The following is a 22045-nucleotide window of genomic DNA, read 5'->3' as shown; positions in this document are numbered from 1 at the left end:
AGAGGGGAAAAAAAGGGGGGAAGGGAAAGTGGATTCAGTTACTCACAACCCAGGTTATGAAGCAACAGGGGAAAGGTAAACAGGGAGGGTATCTTATTTGCTACCCTCCCTGTTTACCTTTCCCCTGTTGCTTCATAACCTGGGTTGTGAGTAACTGAATCCACTTTCCCTTCTCCCCTTTTTTCCCCTCTCTCCTCCCTGACGAAGGAACAAAGTTCCGAAAGCTAGGACAAAAATTTTCTTTTCTGTTTTGGCTGTACTGAGTTGAGGTGAGTACTGGCCAGCCCCTGTATCCCTTTGTTAGTATTTGTTTCACATCTCTATATGAGATTTTCCATTAATCATTTTCCATATAGTCTATGATGGAAGTTGTAAATTGTAACAATGTAAAATTAAAATATTATGTACAATTAACAATGGTAAATCAAAAGTTGTGGATCACAGTATCTTATATGCAGTAATTAATTTTGGTCTATGGTGGCCATCTTCAGACCGGAGAAGAGGCAATTTTCCAATTGCATTAAGCTAAAATATATAAATATGGTGCAGTCAAAGTAATAAGACAAACAAACATTGTGACTGATTTCCATAAAAATTTAAGTCTGTTGGAATAGTGCATGTGGTACTCACATTTTATACAAACAATGAGGCTTATTCAGCTTACTATTCTGAATGTACTATATTTACATACACTGGCTCAAAACCACTGAAAATTTGTATGTACTCTGGTTGAAGACATTCATAATAAACCAAAATTAATAATCTGAAGTAAAATATTGTGGTCTATAGCTTAAACAAAAATATAAAAATTGGCCAGGTAAAATTAGGACACTCACACTGAGGATTCCATACAAACTTAATTGTGTATATAGACAGTTCATCCACTCTCAGAATCAAGGATCTTCTCTACTATTTTTGCCTGTTATACACACTGGTACTGGAAAGGTATCTTACAAATTAACAATTTTTCTGATTTTTTCCCCTTTATTTGTACTGTGAAGGCTTTCTTCTTGCCAAGTTTCATGATTCTACATCAAAGGGAAGTACCCTACAGGTTTTAATGAGTGAGTTTTTGAGTATCAGAATGTGTGACAAACTGCCGTATCTTTTGACTGCACTGACTTACGAGCTTCACTTCTCTAATGCCGGGAGGGAAGTTTAGACCTTAGTATGTGAAATAAATTTCAATCTGTCACATCTACCCCTCCTACAAAAAAAGGTTTTTAACACTTGGTCAGACAGATAGACAACAAAGTGATCCTCTGAGGGTCCCATTTTTACAGATAGTTGCATAATTCTACAAATGCCTTCCAACTTGCTCTGAATTTTGTTGTGACTATGTCGCAACTAATGTAAAGTAAAAGTTCCCATAAGATTCAAAAAGCTCTGAAGGTATTAAAGCAAAACCATCTGACTTATTCTTGTTGGCCCTCATTTTATGACTGGACAATGATAAAGCATGTCTCATAACACAGCCTATCAATTTCAAAAGAGAATGTTCATTATAATTATGATTAGAAACAGGAACTAACATTATTTTCTGAAACTGCTCTGATGCTCAATTTATAATTAATTTAACCAGTAATTCATAAATTTGCAAACAACTGCACAGCATTCTGCCTGTTTACATAAACATATATAATAATTTTCAGCTGATTTTAGTTGTTTTATAAGCAATTTGGTAGTTTAAAAATAATTTCAGTATGCTAGACGAAGTTACCTCTTTATAATCAATTTTTCCAAGTTCATTAATCCGAAAGTAAAACAGTAGGTTAGATTTCAGTTTGAACCATCGTTCTTTGAAACCTACAACATGAAAATAATTATTTTAAAAAGACTGTAAATAATTACACACATTGTAATTTCACAATAAAGAGACATGTTAATACATGCACCAGAATAAAACAGCACAGTAACATAAATAACCAAAATGGAAAAGAATGGAAGTGCAAATATTGACAAATTTTCAGCATGTGAAACAGAAATACTTTCGAATAAAACAGTTTTTTTTTTTTTTTTTTTTTTTTTTAAGTTGACACAAATGCAAGAGTTGTGGTATAATATTACTATATCTGTGAACTGGAACACAAATGGCAACAATATTTTTATGACTGTGGACTGAATACATCATGCTCTGCAACTGGAAATTTCTTTTAGCAATATGTCTCTGAATCATTAACAAGCAGGACTGTAATGGACTACATGTGGCTGAATATGTTGTCCTACGAGTGGAAATGATCTGGCTTTGTTGGCCGAGAGGCCCCATTCGTGGGAGTTCAGCCGCCGTATTGCAAGTCCTTTTTAGGTGACGCCACATCAGCGACTTGCAAGTCAATTATGATGAAGGACACACAACACCCAGTTCCCTGCCGGGAATCGAACCTGAGCCCCTGGCATGGCAGGCGGTAACGCTACCCCTATGCTACGGAGGCGGATTGTCTTATGAATAAGAAGATGCAAGTACTTTTCTTGAATATGATACCTAATACCTCCATAAAAACTAATCACATGCACAATATATGTGACCCAGTTGTGAGAACTGAAGATATTTCTTGAAGTTTCAGAATATTAGTAAAACAAACCTATGGAAAAGTATATGAAAAAATATGGAAGCATTAAAAGGAGTAAACTGACTGGCAATATACTTTGTACCACAGTGACACTGGGAAAATATTAATACATGAAAATACACTCCTGGAAATGGAAAAAAGAACACATTGACACCGGTGTGTCAGACCCACCATACTTGCTCCGGACACTGCGAGAGGGCTGTACAAGCAATGATCACACGCACGGCACAGCGGACACACCAGGAACCGCGGTGTTGGCCGTCGAATGGCGCTAGCTGCGCAGCATTTGTGCACCGCCGCCGTCAGTGTCAGCCAGTTGGCCGTGGCATACGGAGCTCCATCGCAGTCTTTAACACTGGTAGCATGCCGCGACAGCGTGGACGTGAACCGTATGTGCAGTTGACGGACTTTGAGCGAGGGCGTATAGTGGGCATGCGGGAGGCCGGGTGGACGTACCGCCGAATTGCTCAACACGTGGGGCGTGAGGTCTCCACAGTACATCGATGTTGTCGCCAGTGGTCGGCGGAAGGTGCACGTGCCCGTCGACCTGGGACCGGACCGCAGCGACGCACGGATGCACGCCAAGACCGTAGGATCCTACGCAGTGCCGTAGGGGACCGCACCGCCACTTCCCAGCAAATTAGGGACACTGTTGCTCCTGGGGTATCGGCGAGGACCATTCGCAACCGTCTCCATGAAGCTGGGCTACGGTCCCGCACACCGTTAGGCCGTCTTCCGCTCACGCCCCAACATCGTACAGCCCGCCTCCAGTGGTGTCGCGACAGGCGTGAATGGAGGGACGAATGGAGACGTGTCGTCTTCAGCGATGAGAGTCGCTTCTGCCTTGGTGCCAATGATGGTCGTATGCGTGTTTGGCGCCGTCCAGGTGAGCGCCACAATCAGGACTGCATACGACCGAGGCACACAGGGCCAACACCCGGCATCATGGTGTGGGGAGCGATCTCCTACACTGGCCGTACACCACTGGTGATCGTCGAGGGGACACTGAATAGTGCACGGTACATCCAAACCGTCATCGAACCCATCGTTCTACCATTCCTAGACCGGCAAGGGAACTTGCTGTTCCAACAGGACAATGCACGTCCGCATGTATCCCGTGCCACCCAACGTGCTCTAGAAGGTGTAAGTCAACTACCCTGGCCAGCAAGATCTCCGGATCTGTCCCCCATTGAGCATGTTTGGGACTGGATGAAGCGTCGTCTCACGCGGTCTGCACGTCCAGCACGAACGCTGGTCCAACTGAGGCGCCAGGTGGAAATGGCATGGCAAGCCGTTCCACAGGACTACATCCAGCATCTCTACGATCGTCTCCATGGGAGAATAGCAGCCTGCATTGCTGCGAAAGGTGGATATACACTGTACTAGTGCCGACATTGTGCATGCTCTGTTGCCTGTGTCTATGTGCCTGTGGTTCTGTCAGTGTGATCATGTGATGTATCTGACCCCAGGAATGTGTCAATAAAGTTTCCCCTTCCTGGGACAATGAATTCACGGTGTTCTTATTTCAATTTCCAGGAGTGTAGTAGAGTAGATTCTGCTTCCCATTCAAAACAAGTAAGTCACATACTATCACTGATTCTTCTGTCCTACAATGTTTCAGCTATTTGTTGTCTAATTCTTTCATTCCCTTCATAAACTTCTTTCCACTCTTCAGAACAGAGTGCAACTGTAACTGAAGACCAAGTATGTAGAGTGTGAACAAGGGTTCACTTTGCAACGAGAGAGAGAGAGAGAGAGAGAGAGAGAGAGAGAGAGAGAGAGAGAGAGAAAACCTGTCTCATTAACAGCTGGGATACAGACATTCTTAAACCTTAAACAAATATTTTCCTGGATAAGTCAAAATTTCAATTATTACCCTCCAAAAAGTTATGTAATTGATTTTGTTTGTTTTTTCCTAGGTACATGTGAGCAGTCCCTGTGCCACAGTACCACAGTACACCACGAGAGGAGCCAAATCAAAATAACACTCCATTGATGAAGAAGAGTATTGCTTATTAACTTGATTTCACCAGCAGTGGAAGTGTGCAGTTATGTGATGTCAATCCTGGTGACTTCTTTTGTTTGTTAATGGTCTGTTCCTCAATCATCTGAGTAAGATTTCAAGATCCTCGCTGAATCTCAAACTTCAGATATTTTCACACTGGCCCCATGAACAGCATGTACATAATTACAAACAACCTATTCAGTGCATTCGACTGGCCAGGAAAGAGTATGAAGCTGTTCAGCTGAGCTATAATTTTCAACACATTGTTTAAAGGCCAAGTTATTCCTGCACACTTCCTTTACTTGATGGTGGTTGACCATCTCTTACTGCTGATAGTGAGTACAGGAGGGGGCAGGATGGGGCCACATGCCTCCTTCCCAGTTCATTGTTTCTTGTTCCTTTTTTGTGATAAGTTAAGATAGAAGTACAATAAAATATGTCACTATCATTTCCTTTCATGATTGCATAGCAGATAAATGAACAATTGTTTTTAAGTTTCACTTGCTACGCAAGTAAAAGTAAATCTTTTAGTTCGTGAAAAAATTTTTACCCGGACTGTGTTCAGGCTCACACATTCAGATATTTTTGGTAAATATTTCATCTTGTCTGGATTATTTTCCTAGTTGCTAAGAAATTTTACTGTCACGAATTATTACGATAAATAGCTTTATTTGAAGTTACATGTTTCAATTTTCCATCATCATCAGGTTCTGACAGTCAGTACACTTTTTGTTCTATGTGCCTTGTGTCCTGTTTGACATTTTTATCAGGAACTAGTGTATTTCAGTCATGATACAGCACTTTACTTCTTCTTGAAAGGCAACGTGGGTAATCCATAAGGACCAATATTAAAATTGTGAAAGTAACTGTCTGTACATCTCTCATCTTTTCATGGTTGAAGCACTGAATCAAATCTGATTAACTTTGGTGTGGAAATAACGAGCACTGAGAAAGGACATACGCTACTTTAATAATAATAATAATAATAATAATAATAATAATGGACTCAAACATCCCAGAGCAAACAAACAAAGAACAACACGCATCAATTAAACAATCAGAGGAAAACGAAATCTTAAGACAGCCACCAGCACAAGAACAAATAGAACATGAAGTGACACACATGTTAGATATAGAAGAAAAATTTCAGTTGACATATATACAATACAAAGACACAAATACAGGCATTAGACCATTCTTGCATAGACCACCAAATAACCCACAAGTCGAAACAACAATAAAAACTATCAACACAATCATACACAACAAAATAAATGAATACACAACTATGGAAGAGTTACAACTACTGGTTTATGTAGGAGCACTCACTACACTAAATATACACACTAGGCAGAGATCAGAACCAACCAACACACAGAAGAAACCCACAAAACCAGCATGGCAACACAGGCTACAGATCAGAATAGAAAAACTGAGAAAAGACATCGGACAGCTAACACAATTTATAAGAAATTAAATATCAGACAAAAAACGAAAAAGGTTAGGTAAAATCTCACAACAAGAAGCAATAGAGCAATTAGATGAGAAGAAGGAGAAATTACAAGCATTGGCCAAACGACTTAGGAGATACAAAAAAAGTGAAAATAGAAGGAAACAAAACCAAACATTCAACACAAACCAAAAGAAATTTTACCAAACAATAGATAACACACACATAAAAATAGACAATCCACCAAACATAACAGACATGGAACACTTCTGGAGCAACATATGGTCAAACCCGGTACAACATAACAGGCATGCACGGTGGATACAAGCAGAAACAGACACATACAAGATGATACCACAAATGCCTGAAGTGATAATTTTGCAACATGAAGTCACCCGAGCAATTAATTCTACGCACAATTGGAAAGCCCCTGGAAATGATAAAATAGCAAATTTCTGGCTAAAGAAGTTCACCTCAACACATTCACATCTAACTAAATTATTTAACAGTTACATTGCAGACCCATACATATTCCCTGATACACTTACACATGGAATAACTTATCTGAAACCTAAATATCAAGCAGACACAGCAAACCCAGCTAAATATTGCCCCATAACATGCCTACCAACAATCTACAAAATATTAACTTCAGTCATTACACAGAAACTAATGACACATACAACACAGAACAAAATTATAAATGAAGAACAAAAAGACTGCTGCAAAGGAGCACGAGGATGTAAAGAGCAACTGATAATAGATGCAGAGGTGACATACCAAGATAAAACTAAACAAAGGTCGCTACACTACGCATACATTGATTACCAAAAAGCTTTTGATAGTGTACCCCACTCATGGTTACTACAGATATTGGAAATATACAAAGTAGATCCTAAGCTGATACAGTTTCTAAACATAGTAATGAAAAACTGGAAAACCACACTTAATATCCAAACAAATTCAGATAATATCACATCACAGCCAATACAGATTAAGTGTGGAATATACCAAGGAGACTCATTAAGTCCTTTCTGGTTCTGCCTTGCTCTGAACCCACTATCCAACATGCTAAATAATACAAATTATGGATACAATATTACTGGAACATACCCACACAAAATCACACATTTGCTATACATGGATGATCTAAAACTACTCGCAGCAACAAATCAACAACTCAACCAATTACTAAAGATAACAGAAGTATTCAGCAATGATATAAATAGGGCTTTTGGAACAGACAAATTTAAGAAAAATAGCATAGTCAAGGGAAAACACACTCAACAAGAAGATTACATATTGAATAACCACAGTGACTCCATAGAAGCGATGGAAAAAACAGATGCCTATAAATACCTAGGATACAGACAAAAAATAGGAATAGATAAAACAAATATTAAAGAAGAACTAAAACAAAAATATAGACAAAGACTAACAAAAATACTGAAAACAGAATTGACAGCAAGAAACAAGACAAAAGCTATAAATACTTATGCTATACCAATATTGACCTACTCATTTGGAGTAGTGAAATGGAGTAACACAGACCTAGAAGCACTAAATACACTTACACGTTCACAATGCCACAAATATAGAATACATCACATACATTCAGCAACAGAAAGATTCACATTAAGCAGAAAGGAAGGAGGAAGGGGATTCATCGACATAAAAAACCTACATTATGGACAGGTATACAATTTAAGAAAATTCTTTCTAGAATGCGCAGAAACTAGCAAAATACACAAAGCAATCACTCATATAAATACATCGGCTACATCACTGCAATTTCATAACCACTTCTACAACCCTTTAGACCACATAACATCAACAGATACGAAGAAAGTAAATTGGAAGGGGAAGGCACTACATGGCAAGCACCCGTATCATCTAACACAGCCACACATCGATCAAGATGCATCCAACACATGGCTAAGAAAAGGCAATATATACAGTGAGACGGAAGGATTCATGATTGCAATACAGGATCAAACAATAAACACCAGGTATTACAGCAAGCATATTATTAAAGATCCCAATACCACAACAGATAAATGCAGACTTTGCAAACAACAAATAGAAACAGTAGATCACATCACAAGCGGATGTACAATACTAGCAAACACAGAATACCCCAGAAGACATGACAATGTAGCAAAAATAATATATCAACAGCTTGCCTTACAACATAAACTTATAAAACAACACGTTCCCACATACAAGTATGCACCACAAAATGTACTGGAGAATGATGAATACAAATTATACTGGAACAGAACCATTATAACAGATAAAACAACGCCACATAACAAACCTGACATCATACTCACCAATAAAAAGAAGAAATTAACACAACTAATTGAAATATCCATACCCAATACAACAAATATACAAAAGAAAACAGGAGAAAAAATTGAAAAATACATCCAACTGGCTGAGGAAGTCAAGGACATGTGGCATCAGGATAAAGTTGACATTATACCAATTATACTATCAATTATAGGAGTCATACCACACAATATCCAACCAGTACATCAATGCAATACAGCTACATCCAAACTTATACATACAACTACAGAAATCTGTAATTATTGATACATGTTCAATTACCCAAAAGTTCCTAAACGCAATGTAACATATACCGTACAGTTAAAAGGAAGTCACGCTTGATCAAGGACCGCGTCACTTTCATTTCGAACCAGACCTAAGGTCGGGAGGGGGGGGGGGGGGGGGGGAGACTTGATAAAAGTCGATAACAGTGACTCAAGGTTTAAAGTGTATTGCTGTAGATCTCAAAAAGATCTACACAAAAGTCACTGAGAGCATATATTTATCTTTTACAATTTACTCTTAATCACCACCATTCTCTTTTGATTGCATCCAGTGCAGCGAATCCGAAAGACATCACAAGAACGGCGACTATGGATAAATCACAAAAGATAAACATACGTTTTCACGATTTTTTTTGTGTGGATTTTTTGAGATCTAAATTTTAGTATGTCATCAAATTATGTATCACATACTGATTAGGCTGCATGTTGCTGCCAATGAACTCGTAGTTATGTAGCATATTACCTTTGAATGGCTGAACAAACTTTCATCAACCATGTGTCGTGACAATTCTGATTAAACTAGCCTTAAATAAATAAAAAAATATGTATTGAAATCTATGCACTCACATCAGAGTTGTGAAACCGTAGGCATAGAAAGGCATTAAACTTATTATATCTGACTTTGTATGATGGGGCAATGGAGGGGCCAGCACACATTGCGAGCTGTGCTGCTTACTCACAATAACAATACTAACAATAAGTGAACAAAGCTGTGGGTAAAGCCTAGTTCAATATATAAATAGATATCATCACCAATCTATGGATAATTTTTGTAAATGTTTGCAGATTGCACTCTGTTTAGGTAGAAACATACAACTATGCTTTGAACAGACCAACAGACCCAATATTCAGACAGTCAATAGCAGAGTATTACTTACTGTCTGTCAGTGTTTATAGATTTTCCTTAAGCATTTGTTAAATGATACATTGTTAAGGCTCCCCAGAACTCAGCTACAAAAATCTGCAATGTACCAAAACTGCCACCACAAACTTTAGTCATAAAGATAGAGAACATGTTTGCAAAGTGTTTTTTTTTTTTTTTAAAAAAAAAAAAAAAAAAAGGATGAAAATACGAAAAGCCTCCAGTAGAAGCTAAAGAGAGAGAGAGAGAGAGAGAGAGAGAGAGAGAGAGAGAGAGAGAGAGAGAGAGAGAGAGCACTGTCAAATATTACAAATTACAATCTTGTGTCAGTTGTTGCGTACAAGTCTGGTAACAACCAGCACAGCAGAGAGATCTTTCTCAACTTTACACCATCAGAAGGTATATCCTTGCAGCTAGATGATACAAGATCATCTAATTGGACCGACCCTGATGCATATCCATCAAGATATTGCATCAGTGATGAACTTTGATGAATGGTTGGATATAGAGGAGGAAACTCACTGCACATGTAATCCTTGTCCTTGTACCCCCTCCCCCAACTCCCATCACCCCCCCTCCCCCCCCCCCAAAAAAAAAATCTGTATCTGTCCCTGCAGACTCCTATTAATAGTCATGACTCTTAGCTAAATGTCAATAACAGGGGTTACAAAGAGTAGGTCGCTTAAGTGGTTAGAAAGAGTAGGTCGCTTAAGTAATCAAGCAAAAAATTTCTCTCTTCAGTATCTCTTTCTTCTTGGGGAAGTTTTATCTGCTTCCACTAATAACAATCTGCCTCTTCAGCTCTTTCCATGATTATCTCCTCAAACTTCACACGAACACAACCAATAAATTTGTCATTTTATTGTGGTCCACAAACATTTGAACATGATATGCACTGTGATCTTCTGCCCCTCTTCCTTATTGCTCAATATCATGATTATCTTTCTATAATTCATTCAGCTCATTACCATATTCTTAATTTGTTTCCCTAATCTTATAAGAGTCACTGGTGCTGAAAAGCATGTTCTGTAGCAAAATGCAAGGCTAACAGGTCATGTACAATAGTCTGTTTCCCATCACACTATTGTATATTCTAGTCCAGTTATACGAAAATATAGGAATGGGTGAGGTTGCAGCATTTATACTCTCTTTGCTTCGGTATGAACTTTACCATACCCATTTCTATTTATATGTACTTTCTGTAATTTTACAGAGACTTACTGAACATGCATAAGACCTAAACAGCCCTGCATTTCTCTTTGTATTTTTAGAGTTCAGCTCTTATACTCTGGTCAAATTCCAAAAACACCACCTAGGTGGGCCTGACATGGTTTAAATGTTTTTTACTGTCAAGCATTGTACAGATTAGGTCCTTAGAACCCCAACAATTAATATCATACTGTGCTTGTGTCAATGTAACCTCTATTATTTTTTTCAGTATCAAGTACAAACTATGAAAATTGCACCTGGAAAGACAAACTTAAGAAAAACAACATTTAACCCACAGATTAGGTACATGAGAGTACATAGATCAATGCAGAGCTCATCTTCACCTATGAATTCTGTACATTCAATGTCCTCACTTGCTGCAATGAGAGACCCTAAACATTGGGGCGTGCAAAAAGAGAGGGTGTAGTTATGTTTACGGAAAATTTCCTCTGCTTGAGTGTTTGCAAACAGTGGTTGCCCACTAACTATATCCCAGACATATTCTAGGGATGATCTGTTAAGTAACCACGCAAGCAACAAAAGCAGGGGAATTCACTGTTCATTAGCGCCCGTTCTGTGGCTTAGGGAAGGGTAAAAAGAAAAAACCACTATAGGAGGAGGGGTTGTTTGCCCCAGAAAAGAGCTTCAAATGACCGACGTCATCTGACACTGATAAACTCGAGGACGCGATCGGCTGAGAGCGTGTCATCTGCTAAAATGGAAGATATATTAGGCGACAGCTGTAAATGAGCGCATAGCGGAGTAAAATAGGGGCACTGAAGTAAAAGATGACGCACCGTCCACAGTTGAGAGCAGTGGGAACAAAGTGGGGGAGGCTCGCCACTTAAAAGATGTCGATGGCTACAAGGACAGTGCCCTATCCGTAGTCTAGTTAAAATTACCTCCTCCCGACGACCAGTTCGGGAGGAAGAGGTCCAAGCACAGGAAAGAGCTTTCACGTCCTGCAATTTATTATTGGGAAGTGTAGACCAATGTGCGTGCCATAAAAGAACAATGCGACAATACAAAACACTCTTGTAGATCAGCGAAGGGAACCATGCGAACAGCAGGCTGAGGAAGAGAGACTGCAGCCTTGGCCTCTATATCGGGCACCACATTTTCACGGATACCAATGTGTCCTGGGATCCAGAAGAATGCCACAGACACCCCCCCCCCCCCCAAGTGGAGTAAGTGGAGGCAGTCCTGAATCAGGTGAAGAGGGTGGACAGGGTAAAGAGTTTGGAGACTGAGGAGAGAGCTGAGCGAATCTGAGCATATAATATACTGTATCCGCTTATGGCAACGGATGTATTGGACAGCCTGGAGAACAGCATAAAGCTCCGCAGTAAAATCCGAACACTGGTTAGGAAGCCGAAATCTATTAGGGGTGTCGCCAACAATGTAGGCACTCCCAACACCAAATGATATTTTTGAGCAGTCAGTGTAAATAAATGTGGCATCCTCCATTTGTGCGCACAGAGCAACAAATGCCCGACGATAAATGAGAGAAGGGGTACCATCCTTGGGAAGCTGACAAAGGTCACGGAGCAGGCAGGTCCGGGGGCAGAGCCAAGGTGGTGCTGTACCCCCAGTTGTCAAGAAAGTTTTAGGAAAGTGGAAGGAAAGAGAACGTAGTAGTTGACGGATGCAGACTCCCGGTGGTAGTAGAGAGGCCGGCATACCCTAAATCCAAGGAGGCGTCGAAAAAAAAGGTCATGGGCCAGATTAGCAGGCATGGAAGACAGATGGCTAGCATAACGACTCAGAAGGGCAGCTCGCCGATTGGGCAGCAGAGGTTCAGTAGTCTCAGCATAAAGGCTTTCCCCAGGGCTGGTGTAAAAAGCTCCAGACGCTACACACAATCCATGGTGTTGGACAGAGTCGAGGCGCCAAAGAATAGATGGCCAAGCAGAGGAGTAAACTATGCTTCCACAGTCCAATTTTGAGCCATGTTTGACCTCTGCTTAAGACAATATTACTTCTCAGGACACATATTTGTTGAAAGCACCGATGATGGCTGTTAATCAGTTGAAATCGATTTGCAAAAGTGAATAAATAAAACATGATTTTGTGACTGGTTGCTGCATATTTGGTAATTTTATGGTTTACGGTCACTGCACAACTTGGGAACCACATGGAGCCCACCATTCATAAGGATACATACTATTGCAGTATTCAGTAAAGGTCCCAGGGCTGGATTGGTAACACCTGTAATGTGGAGCCAGTGCAATTTATGTGGACACTCCACCCTGTGCACCGAGTTGCATAATGTAGTGTGCCATGTACACCACAGAAAGGGGCACTACACTAGCCAAGTGGTGATGGAAACCTTGTGTTCCCCAAATAATGTTTTATGGATACGCTGAGTAGCTGTAATAGTGTTCTTCTTCTTCTTCTTCTTCTTCTTCTTCTTCTTATTCTTCCTCTTCCCCCCCCCCCCCCCTCTCTCTCTCTCTCTCTCTCTCTCTCTCTCTCTCTTTTTTTAGGACAGAATGGAGTCAACATTTTAGGACAATTAAGGATGATTTGAGCAACATGCATACCAGTATTTAAGGGCAGCTAACCTGTAGGACTTAGAATTAATAACTATAAGTCAAGAATATTACAATATGTAATCTGGAAATAATGTAACCCCCAGAGACATAGTTAAGGGGTACTAGTTAGTTTCATAAGTTTAAGCAGAGGTATGGCACCATATGGCTGCTAGGGTTTACAGTCTTCACATCACGTGGCATTGTCTCAAAATTGCAAAAGCCCCGAGATACCATGCAGATGAGATACGGTCATTAGAACGACGTCATAAATTAAACTCTTACAGGTTTTATAGGATTATTGGATAGCACAAGTGAAGCTGGTATAGTGCCTGTAGTTGGGTCAGAATATTGTAGAGAAATTTGGGGTCTATGGATGAATCCCTCAATGTGCGAGGAGTTAATAATGAATTTAAAAAAGGGCTTCTGTGTCTTAATGTCTCAAAAACATGATACTGGACTAATTGCGCAACTGTGATGTGGATTGACTGCCATCTTACTCAGTTTTGTCACTGTGTTAGCTTGATGTCTCCATAACGTCTGCCTGCATTTGTGGTCTGGACTATTTTCACACATAACATTGTTGTGATCTCCACTGACCAGAAATTATGAATAGCTCTGTTTACAAAGGACATGTGAACACATTTGCCAGTGCACACAGTTTGTATTTTCGAACACATTACATTCCAGCCTAGTCTACAGTGGTGCCTACGTACACTGCATGGCAATAAAGTGAAGCACTGAGAAGTGTTGAAGAACTGAAATGAAACATCACAGAGAAACCACGCGTCATTATTTCGTTGATTACAAAACTTGGCAGTAGGGGCCCACTTATCAGTATAATGTTCCACACCATCTGGCTTGGATTCATGCACTGATTTGGATGGAAACAGTGTCAAAGCCACTGTATACTCTCCTGAGCCAATATGGCCCACCACGGTTATAACTGGTCCTCGATGTCTTTGTGTATGTCAGGCACCTGAGCTGTCTTGTGTTTGTATGCTGGTGATGGAGAGAATCCAGCAAACTAATCAACAAATATAACAATTCTGTATTAATCTGTATTAAACTCCAACAATAAAGTGTTCTTTCTCATGTCAGGCATGACATGGTGTTGTCCACATGCGAGTGCATCAGACAAAAATTCTCCTGCAAAGTCTGAAATAAACATTTATTGAATAACCTTCATCTATGTGTGTCCATATTTCCTTTTGATATTCTCACTCAGTTCAGAATCTTGCTCTAATGACATACAGACACACATTTTTTAGGTCCAGTTTTGCAGATTGCTTCATCTCTTTCTTTCAGCCTGGTAAGCAACTGTCATTCCACTTTATGGGTTTGATGGTGGCTTCCTAGCACTGTGATCTTATTTACATAAGGCATATTGCCTTCTGCCACTTTATAATTACTATGTACATCTGATACACATGAAGTAGAACACATGTACTGTGGGCTCAGCCAATCATTAGCCTATGAGGAAAAACAGCTGACCTATGTGAACTGAATATTATGTGCACTGCACTGCTGTTTGGCGAAACGGGTTTGCACGAATTCTGCAGTTTGCACACTGTCCCCCAAAAACTTAACATTAATTTGATCAACTAGCGGAAGCTAATGCTTTAGGCTGAAAACTACGTGACGAGTTTATCTTCCATTCCGCAAAAACACATTTGCTTTAAACCAATGGAATGCTTCAGCCAATGTCTGCAACAAAAGTTTTATTGCTACTGGTATCATTGCTAATGTGGATTGTTTACATAAAGTACTGTATTGGATTTAATAAATGATTGTAGCTAATTAATTATTGTTAGGAACAAGAGGATGCCCAGTACAGGTCCCTGTGGAAAAGTTACCTTAACTTGTTCAATGTAGGACATTTCTTTGTCAACACAGACAACTTGATTATTGTTCAGTAGATAAGATTTTAGTAGTTTGAGGCTGTTGTCTAACACCACAGAAGTATTTTTTTTCCCCTTCAAGAAGTGTGTATGCTCTATATAATCAAAATCTTTCCTTGGATCACAAAAAATGACCTCAGAAAAGCCTCTGCCTTTGTTGTTGTTGTTGTCTTCAGTCCTGAGACTGGTTTGATGCAGCTCTCCATGCTACTCTATCCTGTGCAAGCTTCTGCATCTCCCAGTACCTACTGCAACCTACATCCTTCTGAATCTGCTTAGTGTATTCATCTCTTGGTCTCCCTCTACGATTTTTACCCTCCACGCTGCCCTCCAATGCTAAATTTGTGATCCCTTGATGCCTCAAAACATGTCCTACCAACCGATCCCTTCTTCTAGTCAAGTTGTGCCACAAACTTCTCTTCTCCCCAATCCTATTCAATACCTCCCCATTAGTTACGTGATCTACCCACCTTATCTTCAGCATTCTTCTATAGCACCACATTTCGAAAGCTTCTATTCTCTTCTTGTCCAAACTGGTTATCGTCCATGTTTCACTTCCATTCATGGCTACACTCCATACAAATACTTTCAGAAACGACTTCCTATACTCGATGTTAACAAATTTCTCTTCTTCAGAAACGCTTTCCTTGCCATTGCCAGTCTACATTTTATATCCTCTCTACTTCGACCATCATCAGTTATTTTACTCCCTAAATAGCAAAACTCCTTTACTACTTTAAGTGTCTCATTTCCTAATCTAATTCCCTCAGCATCACCCGATTTAATTTGACTACATTCCATTATCCTCGTTTTGCTTTTGTTGATGTTCATCTTATGTCCTCCTTTCAAGACACTGTCCATTCCGTTCAACTGCTCTTCCAAGTCCTTTGCTGTCTCTGACAGAATTACAATGTCATCGGCGAACCTCAAAGTTTTTACTTCTTCTCCATGAATTTTAATACCTACTCCGAACTTTTCTTTTGTTTCCTTTACTGCTTGCTCAATATACAGATTGAATAACATCGGGGATAGGCTACAACCCTGTCTCACTCCTTTCCCAACCACTGCTTCCCTTTCATGCCTCTCGACTCTTATAACTGCCATCTGGTTTCTGTACAAATTGTAAATAGCCTTTCGCTCCCTGTATTTTACCCCTGCCACCTTCAGAATTTGAAAGAGAGTATTCCAGTTAACGTTGTCAAAAGCTTTCTCTCCGTCTACAAATGCTAGAAACGTAGGTTTGCCTTTTCTTAATCTTTCTTCCAAGATAAGTCGTAAGGTTAGTATTGCCTCACGTGTTCCAACATTTCTACGGAATCCAAACTGATCTTCCCCGAGGTCCGCTTCTACCAGTTTTTCCATTCGTCTGTAAAGAATTCGCGTTAGTATTTTACAGCTGTGACTTATTAAACTGATAGTTCGGTAATTTTCACATCTGTCAACACCTGCTTTCTTTGGGATTGGAATTATTATATTCTTCTTTAAGTCTGTGGGTATTTCGCCTGTCTCATACATCTTGCTCACCAGATGGTAGAGTTTTGTCATGACTGGCTCTCCCAAGGCCATCAGTAGTTCTAATGGAATGTTGTCTACTCCCAGGGCCTTGTTTCGACTCAGGTCTTTCAGTGCTCTGTCAAACTCTTCACGCAGTATCTTATCTCCCATTTCATCTTCATCTACATCCTCTTCCATTTCCATAATATTGTCCTCAAGTACATCGCCCTTGTATAAACCCTCTATATACTCCTTCCACCTTTCTGCCTTCCCTTCTTTGCTTAGAACTGGGTTGCCATCTGAGCTCTTGATATTCATACAAGTGGTTCTCTTCTCTCCAAAGGTCTCTTTAATTTTCCTGTAGGCAGTATCTATCTTACCCCTAGTGAGACAAGCCTCTACATCCTTACATTTGTCCTCTAGCCATCCCTGCTTAGCCATTTTGCACTTCCTGTCGATCTCGTTTTTGAGACGTTTGTATTCCTTTTTGCCTGCTTCATTTACTGCATTTTTATATTTTCTCCTTTCATCAATTAAATTCAATATTTCTTCTGTTACCCAAGGATTTCTATTAGCCCTCGTCTTTTTACCTACTTGATCCTCTGCTGCCTTCACTACTTCATCCCTCAGAGCTACCCATTCTTCTTCTACTGTATTCCTTTCCCCCATTCCTGTCAATTGTTCCCTTATGCTCTCCCTGAAACTCTCTACAACCTCTGGTTCTTTCAGTTTATCCAGGTCCCATCTCCTTAAATTCCCACCTTTTTGCAGTTTCTTCAATTTCAATCTGCAGTTCATAACCAATAGATTGTGGTCAGAATCCACAACTGCCCCTGGAAATGTCTTACAATTTAAAACCTGATTCCTAAATCTCTGTCTTACCATTATATAATCTATCTGATACCTTTTAGTATCTCCAGGATTCATCCATGTATACAACCTTCTTTTATGATTCTGCTTTTAAACAGTTGAAAAATGTATTTGAATACCAAGACTACAGCATCCTCAATTGACAAGTTTTCCCTAAAAACACATTGTGATCCATTAATTATGCCTACATTTCCACAGCAAACAAATAACTGTTGGTAAATTATACATTCCAAAACTTTAGAAAAAGCTAGGACTACAGAATAAATTCAAAAAGCATCTATCTCCCTTTTTATGTACTCCCTAGACACTTTAAACTTCTAAGGAAAATATCCCTCTGATATAGTTTGTTTATACAATACATTAATAGGTACAAAATGCAATCTATTACTGTCTTCAGTATACTGCAAGTTATCTAGACCTATATTCTATAAACCACAATTAAGTGCATGACAGAGTGCACATCCTATTGTACCAGGTATTAGGGTTTCTTCCAATTCCATTCACATAAAGAATGAGGAAAAAATGATTGAAGGCTTCTGTGTGTGCTGTAATTATTGTCATCTTATTCTCATAATTCCTACATGTTCTACATGTATATCTGCACTGTCTACTGATTTTAACTGCTTTATTATTCTTAGACAAACCAGGCAAACAGAACATACTGTACTTGGACTTGTTAATCATCTACAAACAATTTTGAAAGTAACACTGAAAACTGACATCAGGTTTGATAATAGTACTTCCAACTTAAACACATTTAGGCTAATTAAAAAAGAACATTTAATTTTTGGGGAGAGCTATCAATTTTGTTGTTTCTCGCACCTTTAGCAGCACTATTAGCCTTCACACAGTTTTGCACTTTTTGGTGGGCTTCTCAACATTACTGAGGTCGCATGCATTCTTGGCTTCCACAATGGTTTTTTTTAATACTAATTCCTACAGTTAACATGTGCTAATATGGAATGGTCAGTCTGACTATTACACATATTGTACAATATTGCTTGGCTTTTTAAATTATTGAATTGCTTAGCATACCATAGATTTTGTCTGGTTGGAACATTGGTTTGTCAGTTACTTTGTATTTATTTATTGAAATATTCTAATTAAATTGTGTCAAACATGCTTTAACAAGCCCATCAAATATTATCTTTGATGGCAAATCATTACTTAGTGTACTGTGTCATCATAATGCTTGCCAAACAGTACTGTCAGCAGCAGCCTTACAAAACATGATAATTGTATCATCTTTGACAAGTGTTGTGATGACCACTTACTCTTATCAAAAAGAAACCTACCTGTATAATTCATACAGAATTATGATAAGAGAATGGAAACACTATCACATCACACTTCTCTTCTGTAGTTTTAAAATTGTCACAATATGCTCCAGCTCTTGTGGACCTGTTATTGACAGATCGTGTAAATTGCACTGCTTTAGGGTTTTCAGTAAAGTGACACGATGTTTGTATGTTGTTACATCAGAAAACTGCTACTAAATCTCCATCTATTTCAATGTCAATGTAGTGTGTGTGTGTGTTCTGTCCTTCATAAAAAATTATCTACATTCAAGGGAATGACTGAGAAACTGTTTAACATAGATTGCCACACTATGTCTTATGGACAATATCCTGTAATAACTATTTGCTGTATAATTGCTATCACGTTTAATGACTAAGTTCATTGTCAGCTACTCAATAAATTCACTCAGACAAAAAATATTAAACTTATTCCCCGGTCGAAAAATATTTATAATACACTCTCCTTACCATTTGTTCTTTGAAAGTTACAGTAACAAGTTTTAAGATGAAAACTGTTATTCCTGAATTTTTTGGTATGGGACTAAAAAATCCTTTACACTACTTACCTTATGGGCTTCTCTCGACTAATGTAGCAGTTATTGGTAGGAATATATTAAAGTACTACTCTGATGTGTAATTTTATCCACCTTAAAATTGCGAACAATTTCTAATTCAGATGATGTCTATTAGTAATCTATTTTGTACATATTATTTATTAACAGCATGTACTTCTGAAGCGGTGACTGATGAGAATAACAAATGAAACAAAACAGCACCACTCTACACTTGAGATGTAATACTTAAAATAATCAAAGTGCCTTACAACTAAATGATTCTAAGCCTATGCGAAGCCCAATAACAGTAACTGTTATTGATATGATTAATACTAACGTGATTAGTACTAATACAATTGCCGCAGCTTGCCCACAGTTTATTACAGTTATTTGTAACAAAAAAACATGTAACCACATATTATCATTGGGTAGCAGTTTGAAATCTACGAGCGTATTATTGCTGCAAATAACACGTATATCTGTCAGTGAAGTTATACACACCTGACTGATTAAAATTGCCGCTCGTCGCACGACGATGATTGAGTCTACCTTCTAATTCCGCTGGTCCTGTTCCAACATCAACTAACTCTTTGTCGTTAAACCGCATAATACAAGTTAATGACGCACTAACGTAAGGAATTATCGTGCCCAATATTCGGCTGGCTTCATAAACTGTCACACAGAACTTCTACTTAACTCTCCAGTCCCTATCATAAAATTTTCGCGAGTAAACATCTTCACTTTGCATCACTGCAGATGGGTTTCTAATGCAAAACTGACATCGCAGTTATCAGCGACGCCCTCCTAACCACAAACTCTTGACATATTACGTAATTGCGGGTGTGCTAAGATGGGGAGATTAAAAATGTATATCACGCAGCCATGTCTTTCCCTACTTTTATCTTCAAACTGTCATACAACAAAATTTTCTCCCTCCTGGTGTTAATTTAGCTACTTTGCACTTAGTGGTTAGTGTTTATGTTCTATTATCTTTGATTCATGCTAAACAGAAGGAAAAAACAAACAGCCATGGTAATTATGGCCATTTACAGTGGGACAATTTATTTTACTATTTCATCAATACCCAATAGCATGATGCTTGCAATAATCAGTATTTTTCACCTATACACAACAGTATGATATTTGAAACAATCAATGTTTTTAGTGCTCAAGAAAATCACTTAATATGTTACGTTCCTTACATTTGAAAAGGTGAACTGTGGATGCTTGACTCGTCGTATTAATATGGCCTAAAAAGAAAGAATCCACAGCAAAATAAATACAATAAAGTAATTTCTATTTCTGTACAACATAATATGTTATGAAGTTCTATTATTCCAACGATATTGTAGAAATGCAATGGCGCTCTGAAACGTAGGCTCATATTTCCAGAGAGTCTGAGTTTTAAACTGTTTACGTTTGCGTCAGAAGTTATAACATGTAACAATTGTAATTAGTCGTGGAAGCTACCCTCTGTTCAAATTGCCCGCCGATAGTTACGCTTCTTTCACCTGCGATCATGCACTGAAGTGCATTGGATTTAGTTAGGGTCGGTGGCCGCTATTTCTTCGCCGGAACGAAATAAAGGATATTACTTTTATGTGCTTTGACTTCAGGAGCAAGCCATTTTTTAGAGTTCCGTTATTTGTGGACCTAATGATTTCAAGTTTTCGTAAATTGTACTTGTGACTTCCTGCCAAATTTGAAAGTGGAGATTGTACTGTGTGTTTATGATCTTTGGTATAACTGTCATTTTGATCTGCATCAGTTCATAGTTGCTGAGGCACATTGAAACCGGTGAAGTGGTGATGTGAATGTAGTTTTAAAATAAGCGTAGTGGCATATACTCTGTGAAAATGGAAGACGAACTATATGGAATTAGTGCTGGCACTGCTGTTGACATTCAGCGAACTGATGGTGAGTGTTATTTGCGTCCAGTAATAACATACTAGACGCAACATGCTTTACGAAGAATGCATCTTCCTACACAGCTGAAACAAGTCGTCTTACTAGAGTGTTCTTTACTCTTTTTTTCTGGCTTTACACTACCTTTAAGTATAATATATATTAATTACACAATTTTCTCTTTTATAGTTGGAAAACAAAGGGGCCCAAATATGAAATTTAGGCTCAAGATAATTCAGTAACCAGTTTTTCTATGACATTCATTCTTGAATGTCATATTATGCTTCCTTGCGAATGTGTTGGAACTGGAATTTCGGTTCCGTATGGTCTTTGTGCCCAAATGTATAGATTTTGTTTTTGGTCAGTGTGAAGTGATGAATCACGGTTTTCCCGAGTGACATTTCAAATATTAATAAAAAAGGAGAAATTAATCGCACATCCTTCTGATGGGCAAGATAGATAACTGCTGCGATCATAACATTCGACGCGATTTGATTAAGAATTAAAGAGCCCAAGTGTACATACAACTCAAAGCTTTTTGTTTCATTTTTGCTGGAAACTATTTCTCCCGAAAGTCATGAAAAGGTGCGAAGTACAAGAATTTTTGCATTGTAACAGTTCAATGAAATAAATAAAACGTTTGCCTTGTTCAAGTACTATGTACTATAACAAGTTTCCTGTTATATCCTGAAGCACTCAAATTTATCCTTGTAGTCCACCTGTTAATTCCATTTCGGGTAGGAATTTAAGAAAGAGTTGCTGTTCATTTCGCACGCCATTG

General features: G+C 38.8%; 2 protein-coding genes across 5 annotated transcripts in view; one reads left to right on the top strand and one right to left on the bottom strand.

The window, feature by feature from the left end:
* LOC126259454 (pleckstrin homology domain-containing family J member 1-like) overlaps positions 1-20348 on the bottom strand; it is a 102661-nt gene extending 82313 nt beyond the window's left edge. For all 3 annotated transcript variants that reach the window (XR_007546511.1, XM_049956274.1, XM_049956275.1), the window contains exons 1-2: positions 19861-20348; positions 1721-1806 (exon numbers count right to left, since the gene is read on the bottom strand). Coding sequence is in view for 2 of the 3 variants with exons in the window: in XM_049956274.1 (XP_049812231.1) it covers positions 1721-1806; positions 19861-19966 (192 nt within the window). In the remaining variant the exon portion in view is untranslated. The remainder of the gene's footprint in view (positions 1-1720; positions 1807-19860) is intronic.
* Positions 20349-20985: 637 nt separating this feature from the next.
* LOC126259250 (kinesin-like protein Klp10A) overlaps positions 20986-22045 on the top strand; it is a 291616-nt gene continuing 290556 nt past the window's right edge. Inside the window, exon 1 of one of the 2 annotated variants that reach the window (XM_049955875.1) lies at positions 20986-21276. In XM_049955875.1, the coding sequence (XP_049811832.1) occupies positions 21216-21276 (61 nt within the window). In that variant the 5' untranslated portion in view covers positions 20986-21215. The remainder of the gene's footprint in view (positions 21277-22045) is intronic. The other variant, XM_049955876.1, reaches the window with a different exon arrangement.

Source organism: Schistocerca nitens, chromosome 5, assembly GCF_023898315.1.
Source record: "Schistocerca nitens isolate TAMUIC-IGC-003100 chromosome 5, iqSchNite1.1, whole genome shotgun sequence".
Classification (NCBI taxonomy): Eukaryota; Metazoa; Arthropoda; class Insecta; order Orthoptera; family Acrididae; genus Schistocerca; species Schistocerca nitens.
This window is presented reverse-complemented; position numbering and strand designations above follow the sequence as displayed.